This window comes from Apostichopus japonicus, chromosome 8, assembly GCF_037975245.1.
Source record: "Apostichopus japonicus isolate 1M-3 chromosome 8, ASM3797524v1, whole genome shotgun sequence".
NCBI lineage: Eukaryota > Metazoa > Echinodermata > Holothuroidea > Aspidochirotida > Stichopodidae > Apostichopus > Apostichopus japonicus.
Genome location: NC_092568.1, coordinates 8,906,611 through 8,924,033, shown reverse-complemented (window position 1 = coordinate 8,924,033; position 17,423 = coordinate 8,906,611). Strand labels below are relative to the sequence as shown.

Below are 17,423 nucleotides of genomic sequence, written 5' to 3'. Positions count from 1 at the left end.
TTCAGGTATTTGCTATGACGGTCGGCATTTTGCTATAAAGGTCGGTATTTATGCTACAACGGTCGGGTATTATGCTACGGTCGGTTGCTATGGTAAAACGGTCGGGTATTAGCCTATAACGGTCAGGTATTACATTATAACGGTCGGGTACTATGCTATAACTGTCGGGTATTAGCCTATAATGGTCAGACTTTAGGCTATAACGGTCGGGTATTATGCTATAATGTTCAGGAAGTTTGCTATGACGGTCGGGTAATATGCAATTAGTGATGGTATTAGGCTATAATGGTCAGGCATTAGGCTATAATGGTCAGGCATTAGGCAATAACGGTCGGGTATTATGCTATAACGGTCGGGTATTAGGCTATAGCTCAGTTTATCCATACAATAATAAGGTAACAGCTCAAAGAATGTTCTTAAGGTATTGTTCTATCGTGTTCCTATAATTGGGGTAGGCGTCTATTGTAACTATTTTAAACAATGTTTCTACGAGATAGTTATACGTTACTAACAACTTATAAGATGGCAATCAAAACACTGCTTTAACGTTAAAATTTGTATTAAAACACCGCAAGGTATTAGATGGCGCTTTGGAAGTAAACGGTCTATTCGTCTTCATGCATCAGATCAATGTCGAAAGGAGAAGATAGGTCAAAATATACGGATTACCCAAAAGGTTAAACACTTGAATAATCTTCATTTATTGAGGAAGAAATTACCTGAATCCTCTGCTAAATCACTAGCAACCAAATAGCAATTAACGTGTTAGAACCGTTAGATTTAAGTACTTCCACAGAGTGTGTGTGTGTGATAGGAGGAACAGGGATGGGATGCATAGGTGGCGAAAGAAATCACTAAATTAACCCCCCCCCCCCCAAAAAAAAAATATATATATATATATATATATATATATATAAACACTTCTACGTTAGTTGCTTGAAGTTGTAGTTTGAAGGGTTTTGTTTGGGATATTCGGAATATTTGTAATCCGTGTCGGATTATTTTAATCAGATTCCGTCGTAACTTGAAAGGAATTGTTTTGATTCTTCTGACTGATTTGATTTGATTTGACGGAATTCGGTAACCAGCTGTGGTATCCTTTTGGAACTGGTTTGACGAGTTTTATAAGTCAATGTATCAGTGCGGGATTTGTTTTGCCTTTTTGGTGGTATTTTCAATAGAACCCCGAAATACTGTCTGTTGAGAAAGTGTTGTGACAGTTCTTTGACGCAAATATCAAAGTCGACTTCAGAGGAGTAAATGCGTCGAATGCGCAACGCTTAACTGTATGGAATGTTTCTGGTACAGTAACGTGGATGGCAACTGCTTGGTAAGAGTTGGTTGCGCTTGTTCGCGTGTGTATATTGATGAGGTCTGTTTTGAGTGAGCCACTTTTTAGGGTCACATATCTCGATGTTTCCCATTCTTTTGCCAACATCTTTATGTATTTTTTGGGGATGTTTTCTTTTTACTTTATTCATATTAAACTGAATATTTAAACCCAAAAATAAGTTGAATTGAAGAAGTGCTAGCATTGATTAACTGTAGACATGTTCTATTTAATCAAACTCAATCCCAACCTAAATTTCAGTCCTACGATTAATCCACACACGCCTCCTAAAATATGATATTATAATTTACTTCTCAACTCAATCTACATGAGTCCTCCCAAGATTTCATCAAAATTGTACGCCTTTTTATGACAATTAATCGTTAAAAGAAAGGAGATTTGAGGTGGGGAAGAATCAATGGTTGAACTCTCGTGGAATACAGTGGATACAGTCAATCTTCAACCTAGCCCCCCCCCCCCGCAACACCCCCCCCCACTCTAACCCATTCTCAATTAGTATTCTATAACGCTATATTGTTGCCACTCATTGGTGTTCTTTGGAAACACAACTGTTCAATTCATGTTCTTCTAATTCCTGTTCAGTCGATTCCAGACTCTTTTTCTTCTTCTTTGAGTCGATAAAAACATTTGAGGTACGGACTTCGTTGTCGGTCATCTTTGGCCTGAGACAAAAGGAAATCAAGACCAACAAATTGGTTAGATTAAAAACCATGTTTACTATTACTCAATAGAGGGAGCTGTTGCATTTCACTCGAAGAGATAATTCACCAGAAGTAATCTTGTTTAATGTCACTGGTGAGGATGAGATCACGAAAAGAAATTTATACCTTTCAACCAATCACAATGCTAGATTTTGTCAGATGTTTACAAAGACCAATCACACGCCCACTACAGTTACATGTCTTGGAAATTTGGAAATTTGTAAATTTGCAATTTACCCCCCCCCCCCCCTCCGAAAGAGATAGGCAGGGAAGTGAAACCTTTATAAACGAGCTATAAAGGCGGATCCAGAATGAATATATGAAGGATGTGGATGTGGGGTCGTTGAATGGGGCTCATGTAGAGGGGTCTGTTCGATTCGCTGTTTTCATTTTTGGTTCTGATTGGCCGATATGGTGTCATGTGACCCCTAGCAATGATAATCAAAGAAGTTGGTTTTACAGAGGTTGTATTGGTAAGTTACAAAATACCCTTTTCAAAGTTTGATATAGCGCGAAGCCAAATGTTTGAAAGGATATCGCCATTCACACTGTTGCTAACCATGTAAATACAACAATCATACATCCACTCCACTAGAATCATACCTGATAAATGTAGCCAAGAGCTTTGGGTCCACTTTCTTGGATTGCTCTGCTGGTATTAGGTATCTGAATAACTCACTGAGTGGGACCGCGAGTAACACAGTGGTGGAGATAGTCAGTGTCGCGTACCAGTTAAAGGATATCTGATAAACAGAACGTAAATACAAATAGGGAAATGAACATTCTTAATTTCCTGTTATCCAACAAGACGAATACTTGTTTCAGGTTGATTTGGTTTAAACATATATAAGAGAAATACAGTGTTGAAAGAGACAATATGCCGTTGTACTTCAACATTAAACATGAATTAATCCAAGTGTTCTTCACCTGATAAAGGATTAACGCTTCTCTGTTAAGAAATGATCCAGCACTAATCCAAGCACCAAGAGCAAAACTGATTAACGTTGCTATCAGCACTCCCCTATAGAAGTGAAGAAAATATGATATTAATTATCACAAAAACAGGTCACAAATTAACACAACTCATCATGTTCAGTTTTTGATCGTCGTTTCATTTGTTAAAATGTGAGTGGTTTTTAGTGGGATGGTTCGCAAATTATGGGGCGAGACCTAACATGAGTGGATATAACTTTTCGGTGAGTCACAAGACTTTTCAACGTCTTGAAAAAAATCTTCTGACCCACCGTAAATCTATCTATCCCGCCCTAAGTTGTTTACAGTTCACTTAGATTTACTTTTGGGGTTAATTGCGTTTTCTTTGAAACCTGATACATCTGGAATATGTTTGCTTAGCTGTCAAAGCTCTCTGTACTTTTGAATTTCATGAAAATGTATCCTTTTTGTAGATATATTATTTTCCTCTGTGGATAAATGATTGACTAATTATATAAAAAAATACAAAGACATTTCCGGCTGAAGTGCCCTGATGACATCATCCATTCTGCTGTTGCCAGATTGCATTTACAAACTATCAACAAATTTGAACAATTCTTATTTTGGAGATATATTATTATTTTTGAGAAATGTTATGAGGATGTGGTTTCTGGCTGAAAGATTCAGGAAATATTCAGCAATCAACTTCAGCCAACAGAAAATTGTCATGTCAATAGTAGAACGAAGACTTTTTAATAAATGTGAACACTACAATAAAATGTGTAAAATACAAATATTTCAGTTGAAGCAGCCTATATGTCTATAAGACTAATTTGTGGTACGGACTTCATTGACGGTCTTCTTTGGCCTGAGCAAAAGCTCAATCAACACTACAATAAAATGTGAACACTACAATAACATGTGTAAAATAGAAAAGTTGAAGCAGCCTATATGTCTATAAGACTTATGTGGGATTGCCACAAAAGTCAGGAAAGGTGAAACCTGGTAGCTTGTGGCAACTTTAGTTGCCAACACATTCCGAAGACAATACCACCATGTGGCCATGTGTACTGTGTACACGGTGTGTACGCGGTGTACACGGTGTCAGCACGGTGTGGGCACGGTGTATATGCACGGTGTGTATACACGGTGTGTATACACGGTGTACATGTGTACTGCGGCCATGTGTACACCCGACGGCCATGTGTTCTATTTGACAGGCACAAAACAAGAAGTATAGATGAATGTAATGTCTAACACACTACACTAATAGAAGAAACTTGAGCCTGAGAAGACATCAGTGTACGAAGATGATATGGATAATTATGTTAATGGTTGGGGTTTGATAATCTAGCTGACCGAGGGAGCCCTACATGATCATTGACCTAAAGATCGCCCACATTACCACTGACTAGTTATCTTCTGATCGCTGTGACCAGGTTTAGATCAACATTGAGCAAATTTCTAAAAGAATTAAGCTTGCTTTCATTTGTTTTTTCCTTCCTTTCCAAAATGACTGTTGGCCAGATATTAGGTCAACCTTTAATGACCAAATTCTCTGTTGATCACTTTGTCCAAGTTTGGTCAAAGTCAAACATTAAACAAGGGGCTTCTGAGTCCTGAGTCTGAATTCGATGTTTTTGATCTCATTTGGCTGTAAATAACTTCTGACCAGCAGATTAAATGCAACTTTTGTTACCCATCAACTACTGATCATTATGACCAAATTTTATGCCCCAAAAAACAGCAAACAGCAATGGATATACGAGCAGTTACTTTTCAACAGCCGTTGACGGACGGACAGACAGACAGACTGACGCACTGCCAGAAGAATAGCTTAACTAGTTGAGCTCAACAGTATATACTCACCATGTGTTAGCTCTCTTCCAGAACATTCCCAATAGGAAGGTTGCGACTAGAGGGCCTCCTAGGGCACCAAACATAGAATTAGCTATGGTAATTAAAGTCCCCAATTTGCTAGCGGTGAAAGACAATACAATTGTAAAAGCTCCGAATGCAAACGCTGTGAAGAACAGAAATATCGTTTAGTCATTGTACTTGGTACTCCAGTAGTACTCAAGACGAGTACTTTACGACTTCTGACATGTAACACCTATAGTAGACCATGTAGGCTAGTGCTTTACTACGTATATAGATGAAGTAAGCATCAGTGACGATTGTTGCTAACGAATATTAGGTTGCACTAGAGTTAATTTGGGCACTTGAATTTTAGTAACATGATTGCAATATTACAACATTCTAGGCCTGCTGTGTAAACGTCAGAAACTTGCTCACTACGGACCAATAACAGAAATTATGATAATACTGAGCCATTCTCAATTTGCCAACACTAAAACAATAACCGAGCAATATCGTTACATTCCACTGTCCTATAAACAAGGAGCAGATATTAGCATTCAGGGTTCTTGTATAATTAATCAATCAAACGTACTCGAAAGGAAATCTGATTCTTAAATGCTCTATTCGGACAGTGGTCCTCGGAAAAACAGATTATGTCAAAGCAGTACTCAGACACTGGTGCTTAGTATTCGGTACCTCAAGGACTCGTATTTGGATAGAAGTACTTGACTACAACCAGTGGCGTAGGAAGGTACTTTTGAGTGGGGGGGGGGGCTGGAGAATGATGGCCGGCCTGGGGGAGGGGTCTAAGGTGAGGGGTACCTCATCCCCTTTGGATTTTTTTTTGCATTTCCAGGTGGCCTCAGATGCAATTTGGTGCAGTATAGCACACTTCAACACCCACTCCATTTTGTAAATAATTTTGCATTTTCACCTGGCCTTAAATGCAATTTGGTGCTCCAAAATGAGATTTTTTTCTCATTTGGAAATGAAAAAGGGGTTTTCTGACTTGCATAGCTGGGGCGGAATGATACTTCCGCCCCCCATATTTTTCACTGGGGGGCTGGCGCCCCCAGCCCCCCGGTTCCTACGCCCTTGACTACAACACTGCTAACAAAACAAAAAAGAACTCGAATTCCTTACTAAGAACTTTAGCTATGAGGGTGTTGTGCGCATCGTTTTCCACAAACTGCTTGTGTCTCCTCTCTGCGATCAATTTCTTTAATGGTTTGTAAATGTCAACAAGTATAACAGCTACGATGGCGTTCAATCCAGAAGACACAGTGCTGTAGAGAAAAACGAATGACATTAATGTTTTCGACTCCAACATACCATTTGTGACCATGAAAGTTTTGCAAAATATCAAAACACAATAGCAGCATGAGTACGACTATAGGGGGTGGGGGAATGGCAGGTGATGACGTCATATTTTAACGTCACGTGAGTGACGTAATGTAGGGTGAAGTCACGTTGGTGACATAATGTGGGTGACGTCATGCGGGTGACGTCATATGCGTAAGTGTACCACTATTGTCAGGGGGTGAGAAGAGTTGATATTGGTCATGTTTAATTTGATATGTGATGCTACTGAATGATGTCTATGAAAGACGAGAATAATTTTTGAATGTTATCGAAGTAAGATTTCCTTCCAAATTATAAACGAAATGGGTCTATATTTTCCCTCTGTTTGTGTGTGATAATTTAGTTGACTTTTCGCAGAATCGGTTCGTACTTGTTTTAGCAGCACTCACCTTTATAGTAACATGGCTTCATCATTCTTCCAATCGAGAAATGCTCTCGCCGAAATTACGTAAAACATAAAAATTCGAAGCAAATCCTCCCGTTTTTCTAATTAGAGCGTGATTTTTATAATATAAAACTTGTTCTTCACGCCCAAAAACAACAACAGAGAAACAGCACTATCCGGGTCTGATTCGTTAATATTGTCGTCGCTGTCGATGATTGTTTAAATGTTTATTTGTTCTAAGTTAAAGGGTCGGTAAAAAAATAGGTACGTTAGAAAGGGTAGATACAAAATAAGTACGTTCGAAAGGTATATGTACAAAATATGTACGTTAGAAAGGATAGGTAAATACAAGTACGTTAGAAAGTGTAGGTACAAAATAAGTACGTTAGAAAGGTATCGATACAAAATAAGTACTATTTTGTGTTCACCCTGCTCATTAACCTATCTGTATTTTGTGTGTGTATTAAGTTGTCCCTTCTGTTACTGTAACTTGTCATTCAGCTTCTGAAGAAGATACTGCTAGGATCGAAACGTCAGGCCCTCTTACTGTTACACAAAAAAATAAGTACGTTAGAAAGGGTAGGCACAACATAACTAACGATAGAAATGCCAACAAACCATTTAAATAGAAACATTACGTCGCCCATATGACGTTAACATATGACGTAATCACCCGGTTCCACTATATGGCAAACCATTGGCGGATGATTGACTCCACCCATATTACGTCACTCATATGACGTCACCATATGACGTCATCACCCGCCATTTTCCCCAATAGTGGTACTCATACTACTCACAATGCATTTCACAGATGAGTACAGCAACGCAAAATTTAATAACATATTTGCATGTTTTACAAATCAAATTGTAAACAGCCTACGTCTGTACATCTTTATTGAATTAAAACAAAGATTATTATTCGTAGCTCGCTTGAGGTCATCTTAGTGAATTCAGATTCATTCCACCCTTTAGAACAATAATGCGTCGAAAAAAAGATACCAAAATGGCGCCATTATTAGCTAGTTTACTTTTAATTGTGCAAATTGCTTTTGTTTGTTGTTTGTTTGTTTTCTTGTCAAAATACGTAAAACATAGAATTGTGTAGCATGTTAACGTAAAAGAAGTAAATAAAAGATATATAGGAAGAATTAGAGCAATTTTGCTAGAACCAACGTCACATGTAGTTGTGCAGTCAAAAATACAATGCAAGTTACCTGAGGGCTCCAGCAAATAAACAAGAGATGAAAAGACCCTGGTAGCCTGGGATATGACCAAACTGTTCACTCACAAAATACATCAGAATCTGTGGGGGGAAACAAAATATGTACATTGTAAAATAAGAGACTGAGTTAAAGTCGATTTTTGTACCCCTACAAAACAAAAGACTAAAACATGGGCTTTGACATATGTAGGTAGTTGTTACCTGATCGGATTTGTCGAGGTCAGGAGGGGACGGTGGTGTATTTCCATGTGTTGTTGGATAGGTGACATTGCTTGGAGCTGTACCTGTAGAAAAAGAAAGTATACAGTGATTCATGAAAAACATAGAAAACACAGAACAAATTATCATATTATAGTGAAACATAGATATTGATATGATGAATTATACATTAATAAATGTTATGGTAGATTACATTAGAAATGTTACAATACCTGTTGTGATACATTACATAAAAGGTATGTTTGTAATACCTCTTGTAACTGACTACACTAGATGTGTAGTAATTAACTGTAGCGATGACGTATATCAACGGTTTATATTTGTAATAACGCTTGTGATGTATATTCTGTTAACAGAGTTGTATGATACCTTTTAATTTAACCTGAAAATGGACATTCTCTTTTCCATTTCCAAATGCTAAAAGGAGAAAGAAAACAATATACTTTTCGGTTCGTCTTGCATTATTAAAACTTTTATCACTAAGTAGTCACTTCCTTCATTATTTTGATAAAATTATTGGGGAGGGGATGGGGGGGGGGGGTGTTTAGTCGATAAAGTACAGTTTCGTATTGTTAGTAAGAATGTTAAGGTTTGTTCAATTGTCATTAGTCGGTGACTGAATACAAATGTCTTTATTAAACAATGACAAATATAACACCTGTCAAGTCTAACTGATAAAGAACCAAGATGCTAAGATTGTATATACCAATACCTATCTCTCTAGAGTAAACTGCTTCAGTTGGGAATAATTCAGATGGCTCTGCATATGGAAAAGGAAATAAACACTATAAGTTAACAACTTGGCTTTACGCTCAACAACATTGCCCGTTTTGTGTTACACATCGACTGTATGATTACCTTTTGCCGACCTGAATATGCATTATGTAGATTACAAAATAATGTTAACATTTCACTCAACAGATTTCCATAACAAGAGTTCCTGTATATGTAGACTAAATGAAAGTGAAACTATAGACAACAGTATTGAGACTTGATTCGGCCATTGACGTCCAAAACATTACATATATATATATATATATATATATATATATATATATATATATATATATATATATATATATATATATATATATATATATATATATATATATATATATATATATATATATGTATATATATATATGTGTGGCTCTTATCTCTAAATAGGGCTTATCAGTTTAGTTTACCGGACGACTTACCATTATAGAAAGCATACAGAACCAGACCCTCTACACAGGCAATGGCTACCAGAGCAGTAGAAAATGGAAGATTCAACCATACTGACCTGTAAAGCAATAATGATGTTCAGTGAGTTAAATTTATATTGAACACTGTTAAAGTTCCAAAGAACCAAGGTTCCATTTGTTTTTCTCCTAAGAAAAAGAAACCTCTTACCCTCTCTTGAAGCCTTCCCATTGATAGCTGTGTCTAAACCCACAATCCACGACCCTGCAATACGTTGTCTTCAATTGATAGTAAGTAGTTTTACATTAGATCAATGCAATATTTAAATCATGTTGCCACCAAAACATTCTCGTTCTTGTCCCTTATCCAGACAGTACCTTAAAAACCAGAACAAGAATATGTCTATATATATATATATATATATATATATATATATATATATATATATATATATATATATATATATTTGTATATATCAGTGACGTATTGAAACTTCGTCGAGCTATATAACTTTGCTGTAAATAGCTGTATTTCGTGTACGTATCTCTTAATTCCATCACCAACATTTTGTGAGTACAATATAAGGACAAACCCGTTCAAAACCACCACTTACAATTTGGCATGTCTCACTGACTTTGCAGCAAGGAACCTCTGGACGGCAGTTTGGCCGACAGCCCAGAGAGGTAAAGAATTCAACCAAGTTCCAAACACGGCTCCAAGAAAGGTCATTCTAACGGTGGGGTCAAATGGAAACCTGAAATGAGAAGCAGACATAATCATTTCTTTTATGTGTTTGATCTTCAATTATTTTTCCAGCACGTTTACCCAAAGCTACATATGATTTCTCAAAGTTTAATTTGCATTGCATTAATCAAACCCTCTCTGTAGATGATCGAAATCAAATGAACTCTCAAAAGTGAGAAAAAAATAATGATTCCATTTAAGAAAAAACTTAGTCAACCAGACACCATTTCTCGTTTAGCATCAATCTAAGTCAAAAACATATTTAACACATTATTTCCATAAAGGTCCATGCCCTGCCAAATCAGTCGGAGAATCTAGGATATTGCCCCATTGACCCCCCCCCCCCCCCATTCCCACCACCGAATCCCATTTGCATCTAATCGTTGGAAACCCTGCACACGTCAGTGCATGGTTTATTGCTCAACATATGGTTCAAGAATCCACTAGACACTTACAGAGATGGACATTAAAGATGCCACATAATGTTGGAATAAAAAAGATGAAATGTTATGTTTTAATCTCACCATTTGAGTTGGGTTAGCTATAGGCGTTATTTGTTTATACTGACTAATATGTGTAATAGAGAAATCTTTCCGACAAATCTTACTCAAATAAGTTCAGCCTTCCTGCCTCCTTGTTAGTTTCCCAAACGTGGCTGACACCACCGGCTTCCGCCGTTCCCATGACGATGACCAGGATACAGGTGATGAATATAACAAAAAACATCATCACATCTGTCCAGATCACAGCCTTCATACCTCCCTGAGGACAAAAAAAAATCAACATGGAATTTAAAAAAACAAGTGATCCTAAAATTCAACATTGAAAACAGCTTTCTGCACTTGTTAGTCATAACGGGTTGTCTTTTCATCAAACTTTACGAACCAAATGAAGTAAAATCAGTTACCATGACAACCAGCAGCTCCTTCTACTACTACCTTAAAAATTAGTTACTTCATCTGAGGCAAAGCGAACAGCTTAGCAAGAAAACAACACATGTCATTAGCAATTATCGATGTTTTAAATGTTAACGAATGAATGGTTATTCCATCTAAACCCGAAATGTACAGGTTCATGGGAGGAAATTAAAGTATCATTTAAAAATTTATAGAAAAGTGTTTATATTCATATTCCCTTTCACTTTAAGCAATTTCTGATCGTGAGTGAAGGATTTCCTTGTTAGTTCTTACATCATCTTCCCTTTTCAATAGTCTAGCAATACTCAACTTATATTCAAACAGTCAAAATCCGAGTTATAGGAACCAGCTATGGAGATAAGGTTTTCAAATAGCTGTGAGATGTTTTTCATCAGTTAATTTAAGAGTCATATTTCCAGCCTCCAGGATATTAATTTAATAGTTGATGTATAAGAGCAGGATACTTCCCTGAAGCAGGATATCAATTCTCCATGGAAATCAAGTAACGCAAACTCATATTTATATCAGTGTAAAAAATCCAGCAGGGTCATTCCTCGTATAGATTTACAATCTTTTTATACTTTTACAACTAAAACAGTTATTTAATATGTATATATGTTCCCCCTTCCCCGCCCCCTATCACTCCTCTTCTCATAGCTCTCTTCCACCCCTTTTCTTCTCCACACCTGTCTGTCTTTGTCCTTCTCCAGTTTATTCCCTACCCCCTTCCCTTAATCCTCTCTTTGTCCTTCCACTGTTTATCCCCTACCTCTCCTCTTCCCCTGCTGGTTTCTTTCTTTCTTCTCTCCATCCCTTGTCTTCTAATCCCCTTACATCTATCTCTTTGTGTTCACCATGCTCATTAACCTGTTTATATTCTGTGCGTGTTTTTGTCCCTTCTGTTACTGTTACTTGTCATTTAACCTCTGAAGAAGATCCTGTTCGGAACGAAACGTCAGGCCAACTTACTTTTACACATTCTCTTAACACAGGCTCTCTAGTGGATAAGCAGTTTGCTAACAGTTTTATTTTATTTTGAGTTGGTGTCACTTGACCTTTCTATCGATAAGAAACTATCCCAAGTCGTAAATAAAACACTTAATCCACGTCCAAAGATATTGCAGTCAGCACAATTGCCTCATATATCAAGATGTTTGCAAAACTACTTCTTGCATAGTGTACGATGTTTGTTCTTGTCATACCAAAACCACGATATGATGGTATCACTCACTCACTTGCAGTTTACTTACCAGAGTTGTATAAAATGTACAAACAACGCCAGTTATTAGAATAGTTTTCCACAAGTCAAATGCCGTTACTGTGGAGACAGAAAGAAAGGCGGGAAAACAGCTTTATAAGACGGTTACAGAAATATTTAGCAGATTTAATATTACTAGCTATACACCATTTCAATCAAATTTGTTGTTTTCTTTGTCTCACATTATGAACCCATCTTTGACATTGATGTTCGGTTAAATTGTAATCCCAAAATTTTACATAATTATCCAATTTGATCATAAGCGCCAGTTGCCAAGTTACGATTCAAATTATAAACAACAATAACGTGGAACATTTTCTGAATTTGTATTTCGAGTGCTGAATAATACCTTTTAAGGAAAGTCACCTAGGAGAGAATGGGCACGTAAAACCCAAACAACGAACCGACTCTCAACCCCAATCCCCTTGCATGGAGATTGTGACTGTGTGATCATCGTCAGGTGTGTATCACGGTTCCCCTACAAGGGGAACATAATGCTACACATGATATTATCCAAAACATGAATGTTATCCGTACAACAACATTTACAGAAAGAAAGAAAATTAATCTTAACTGTTTATTAGGATTCATCTGTGTGAAAACGCAAATTCTGCAGTAAAGGGTTTCTTAGTTTCATGAACTGCTGTTTATATGGTTTGACACTATTGGTAGAAGTTGACTACCAATCTGAAAATACTTGAAAAAAAAAAACTTTCTAACAAATTAACACAACATGGAAAATGCTATTATTGATTGTTTAAAATCTTCTAACCAATTCTATTCAGTGATCATTGGATAATTGGACAAAGAACATCTAAATAAACTTTGCAGTCGAAAGCGAGATTAAGGAGGTGCGAGGGTGGGTGGGATTGGCGGGGGGTGGGAGGGGGGGGGTAACAATGGAGAGAAGAGATCGAAGTACAAATTTGACTTACCAGCCTCGATTGCCAAAGCTGGAGTATAAGTAACAATAGCCATGTAGAAACATGTCTGGAGTATGAATAAGCATGCTCCCAAAATCCTCAGGGGGAGACCATATCGAAGCTGGAGGTACTGTGGATAAATTTAGGAAATTATTCATATGGCATTTCATAATAATCAGCAGTTATTTTTACGACGCTTAAGCGACCACAAATGTGGGAGAAGTCCGCAGGGGCTTATGGATTACAACTTACACGTCGGGTGGCTTCCAATTCAACATTTTATCTCAAATTTGGAATCTTTTCAATTTAGAAAGTCATTTCAGATGGGAAAACCGTAGATTGCTCTTGGATGAAAAACCCACCTTACTATGACCCGGCCGGGAATCGAACCCCGAACCTCCCGATTGCTAAGCCTCATTGCTTCAAATGCCACCGCCTTTATCCACTCGGCCACAGCACAGCCATATAAAGGCCTCAAAGGGTCATATACAAACAAAAATGTATTAGATAAAAGTAGTAAAATTCTTCGTCTTTTTTCCTTTTCTTTTTTTGGGTACTCTCTCATGGTGGTGTAAAGGTAACTTCACGAATCCCCTAACTTCTCGTACACCAGTGGTTTACCCAACGCAGCTGCACTGATCGACGTTGCCGTTTTTGAAGTGAAAATTCTAACAATTTTTTTGTCTATTTCGATCGCAATTTTGATCCAAACAGCCTCAACGAAAACGGTCTTACTCAAAGTTATTCAAATTCCTTTCATGAAAGCATTCTACTCAACCGTGCTGAACGTATGGTGAAGGTTTACTTTTGATCGGCGAGTAACATATTCTCAGCATCTGGGTGAATATTGCATCCAATTCCTATGCAGCGATGATTTTTTAAACGTTTCAAATCACAACAGTGAAACATTTTTATGTCATGGTGGAAGTTGGACGATACCAGAGAACTCGTTATCCAGTACAATTTTTGCTTGGAGAGTGTCGTTAGGTGTTCAGTGTAAACCTATACAGTGTATATCCCGTGCACAAGTTTTACAAAAGCACTTTACAAAGGCTTCAAATGATTTAGAGTTTATTTCATGTCTCATGCCTCTGTCTCCCTCATCACTTTGCACATGCATATTGTATTTACCTCGTAAGCTGTAGTGATATCAAGACCATGAAATACAGGAACAAACACCAAAGCAATGGTAGGAAAGAGAAGAGATTGTGTGAGGGTGAATGCTAAATACTGCCCTCCATACGTGTAGATTTCTGCAGGAATCCCTAACAACGTAACCGGAGAGATGAACGAAGCTAACAACGTCATTGCGATGGCTAGTCCATACACATTACGGTCGGCCAGGAAAAATCTGCAGGAAAAAGAAATGATGAGCTGATTTTGATGAACGCACACATTGTTTTGTATAACAATTAAACTTGCTTTAGATAACCCTATATTTTTGTTTGTTTGTTTGTTTGTCTGTCTGTCTGTCTGTCTGTCTGTCTGTCTGTCTTTAATGGTGACTTATGACAGCCTTTTAGGAAGAGTCTTGACAAATCATAGTTCAAAGAAAAATAAGGATTTGAGTGCTGGCCTTGTTTCTATATAGTTTTTCTCGTTTCAAGATATTCAACTGTAAAATATGCTAAAACTTTGCCGAAACGCTCCTTTAAGGCGACATGTCAATGTTAATCCATTGTTTTGTAACTTCTAGTAACTCTAACCAAAAAAATGTTCTTTTAATCTCATGTGATCAACATAACACCCTTTGGTGACTTATTACACCGTTTGTCCCTGACAAATTTGAAATTCAAAAATGTTATTTTGAGGCCATAAAAGAGTGATATTTTTCCTCGATTGAGTTGTGTGCTGCATCTACGGAACTAACATGGCTTGGTTTATGTGCTAAACTAAGCAGTCCAGCCGCTTTAATCATCGATGAACTTTGGATGTTTAAAGGTTCGTTTCTCAAAAAAAAAAAAAACCAGTGGTATAGAAATACAAGCTGGACCAAAGTAATGTTTTTTAAAGTTCTCCAGTATATGTAAAAACTGAGTTTGTGCCTAAGTCATTCTCTGTAGAAGATTCTTTTCTTTCGTAACCATTTGTCACTGCTTAACGCTTATAGTAAAGCCTTGGATGTAATCTTTCCCACCTTCAACCTTGTTTTATTTGATGTTTTCCTACATTTTTTATTCTATTCACTAACCATGACCTCGCTTTCTTAATCTTTCCTTTTTTAATTTTACTCCTATATATGTCTCCTATTTGTAAAATGCTTGAAATTTAAACTGGACCGGAACTGAGAGTTTTGATCCTTGTAGCTAAATAATGTATGTTGCTGAAATTGTTCTGTGACAAGTTACTGATAGAACACATGAAATCAATGACTAGTAACAAAAAAGGACGTCAGTGTATACAAATTTAGAAATTAGATCTGGGAAAGGAACCTAACATATACGGTCGAAATGAATTATGTAAAATCATGTCCAAAACGGAAAAGCGATAGACTGTTTACAGTAATTGGTTAGCCTAATATGCTAGAAAAGGCAATATATATACAGATACCCATACTTGCAGGCATAGCATTTTACATGCTTACCTTTTAGTCGTTTTCTGGCCACCTCGGGCAACGCCGTGGTATATGCCCATTCCTGCTGCTGCAACTAACATGACGGACATAACAATGAAATCCACCCATCCTAGTGGATTCTCTGTTGTTGTCATGGTAACACCGATAGGTTCAGTCAAGCTGTAAAAGAAGAATGACTTACAAACGATAAAACCGATGCTCCTTGTGTTCGGTTGACCCCACCCCCACAGTAATCTATGGTTTATCTGTCTGTCCGTCCGTCTGTCTGTCCGTCCACCTATATAGGGAATCCTAAGGTGTATCCGGTTAACTGTTACTGTTATATGCTGTAGCGATGTACGATACGTTGTTATTCAGGGTCGAAAATAAAAGTAATGTTATGCCTAAATCAGTTACGTTGAGTCGAACGAACCATTCTTACGTTAACTTTACTGTGCCGAGGATTGTAACAGAATACTGCGATAGTTTATACCTTATTCCTTTTGTGCAGCGAGCGATTGAACTTCGTCCATTCCCTACCACTCCTGAACCTGGTTAACATGCGATTGGCATATAAACCTATACGTATACATATGACACTGCCAGGTTCAGTGTTGCTTAATGCATGATAAATCAAACAAGCTTGGCAAGTATTGTCAACTGGCTAGCAGTAGACAGGCAGATGTAACCAGTTCGGCATAACGGCTACTCGTGATTGGCAAATGAAAGTGACAAGGTGAATACATGTGTGAGACAGTTGTTTGTATTTCAGCTATAAACATTCGTTGATTTATACCTGCATCTATATGCATATCATGTTATGTTTAAGTTATGTATGTTGATGAAATATTACCCTTCTCATACATCCGTCCTCACAGACAACTACATTACAATGTACCTGGTCCAAATATCCAAATGGCACTATAGGCTGTTAATTAGATGCATTGTTTTGAGGCTTTGTTGACCTTAAGCTTCCTAATACGCGATATTCGGTGGCGAAAACAGAAATAATGGGCACGAGGAAGAGCCTGAGCAGGGGTTGCAAACGTCAGAGCCCGCTGTCCAATGGTATAGCTCCAATATAAAACAGCTCATGTATACAGACAGAAACAATAAAGTACAAACTCAGAGCTATGATTGGTCCCGTTATACTTCTTTTCTCTTTTTTCAAATGCAAGGAACGCCCTAACTTTAGAGAGAGAGAAAAAAGCCAGAGCTTGTAGCATATACTGATAATGTATTGACGACTAAAACAAAAAGTAACGAACCAGTTTCGTATAAATAAAATATCAAATTTCATATTGATTAAAAAGATAACACTTCTACTCTTAACCAACATCAAACATTTCTGACCCAAACCTCCTTCTACCTAAACCCCTCACCCCAGAGATTGCCGATTCCGCCACTCCCCAAGGATTTAGATGCCGTCAGTTCTTTACGTGACAGTTAGTGCAGCAATGGTGAACATCGCTTAGGCTAGGAGAAGAGAGGTTATCACTTCGTCAGTAATTAACTTACCTTCGATATTTCGGTTTGAATGAATGCGTTTCCCTTGAAGAAAAACAGAAATAAACATCAATGTAGGTAGCACATGTCACGTCCGCGCCTGTTTCAGAGGAGCAGGAGATGACAAGTCCAGATAGCTGGCGCTCGTCATAAACTGTTATCACAAATATTGTTAACCAAGCGAGGAAAACTTAACAAACTGCTTAACTAATGCAATAAAATGCATTGTAAAATTGATATTTAAGACAATAAAAGTCTTATATTTTCCTATTAATTTTTCGGTTTTCATCCGAAGAACTG

General features: G+C 37.4%; 1 protein-coding gene across 2 annotated transcripts; it reads right to left on the bottom strand.

Moving 5' to 3' along the window:
• Positions 1-1,838: 1,838 nt before the first annotated feature.
• Positions 1,839-16,253, bottom strand: LOC139971592 (sodium-dependent multivitamin transporter-like). Of its 2 annotated transcripts, none has more exons than XM_071978212.1 (16): positions 16,111-16,253; positions 15,648-15,797; positions 14,195-14,414; positions 13,076-13,193; positions 12,133-12,200; positions 10,573-10,727; positions 9,835-9,975; positions 9,236-9,321; positions 8,749-8,796; positions 8,019-8,101; positions 7,810-7,898; positions 5,989-6,131; positions 4,855-5,008; positions 2,980-3,073; positions 2,656-2,795; positions 1,839-2,013 (listed from the first exon to the last, which is right to left on the bottom strand). In XM_071978212.1, the coding sequence occupies exons 2-16, from the start codon at positions 15,770-15,772 to the stop codon at positions 1,875-1,877; spliced, it is 1,803 nt and encodes a 600-aa protein (XP_071834313.1). In that variant the 5' UTR covers positions 15,773-15,797; positions 16,111-16,253; the 3' UTR covers positions 1,839-1,874. The 2 variants fall into 2 exon arrangements, with proteins under 2 accessions (XP_071834313.1, XP_071834314.1); XM_071978213.1 differs by having other exon boundaries at positions 16,060-16,187.
• Between the last annotated feature and the right edge of the window lie 1,170 nt (positions 16,254-17,423).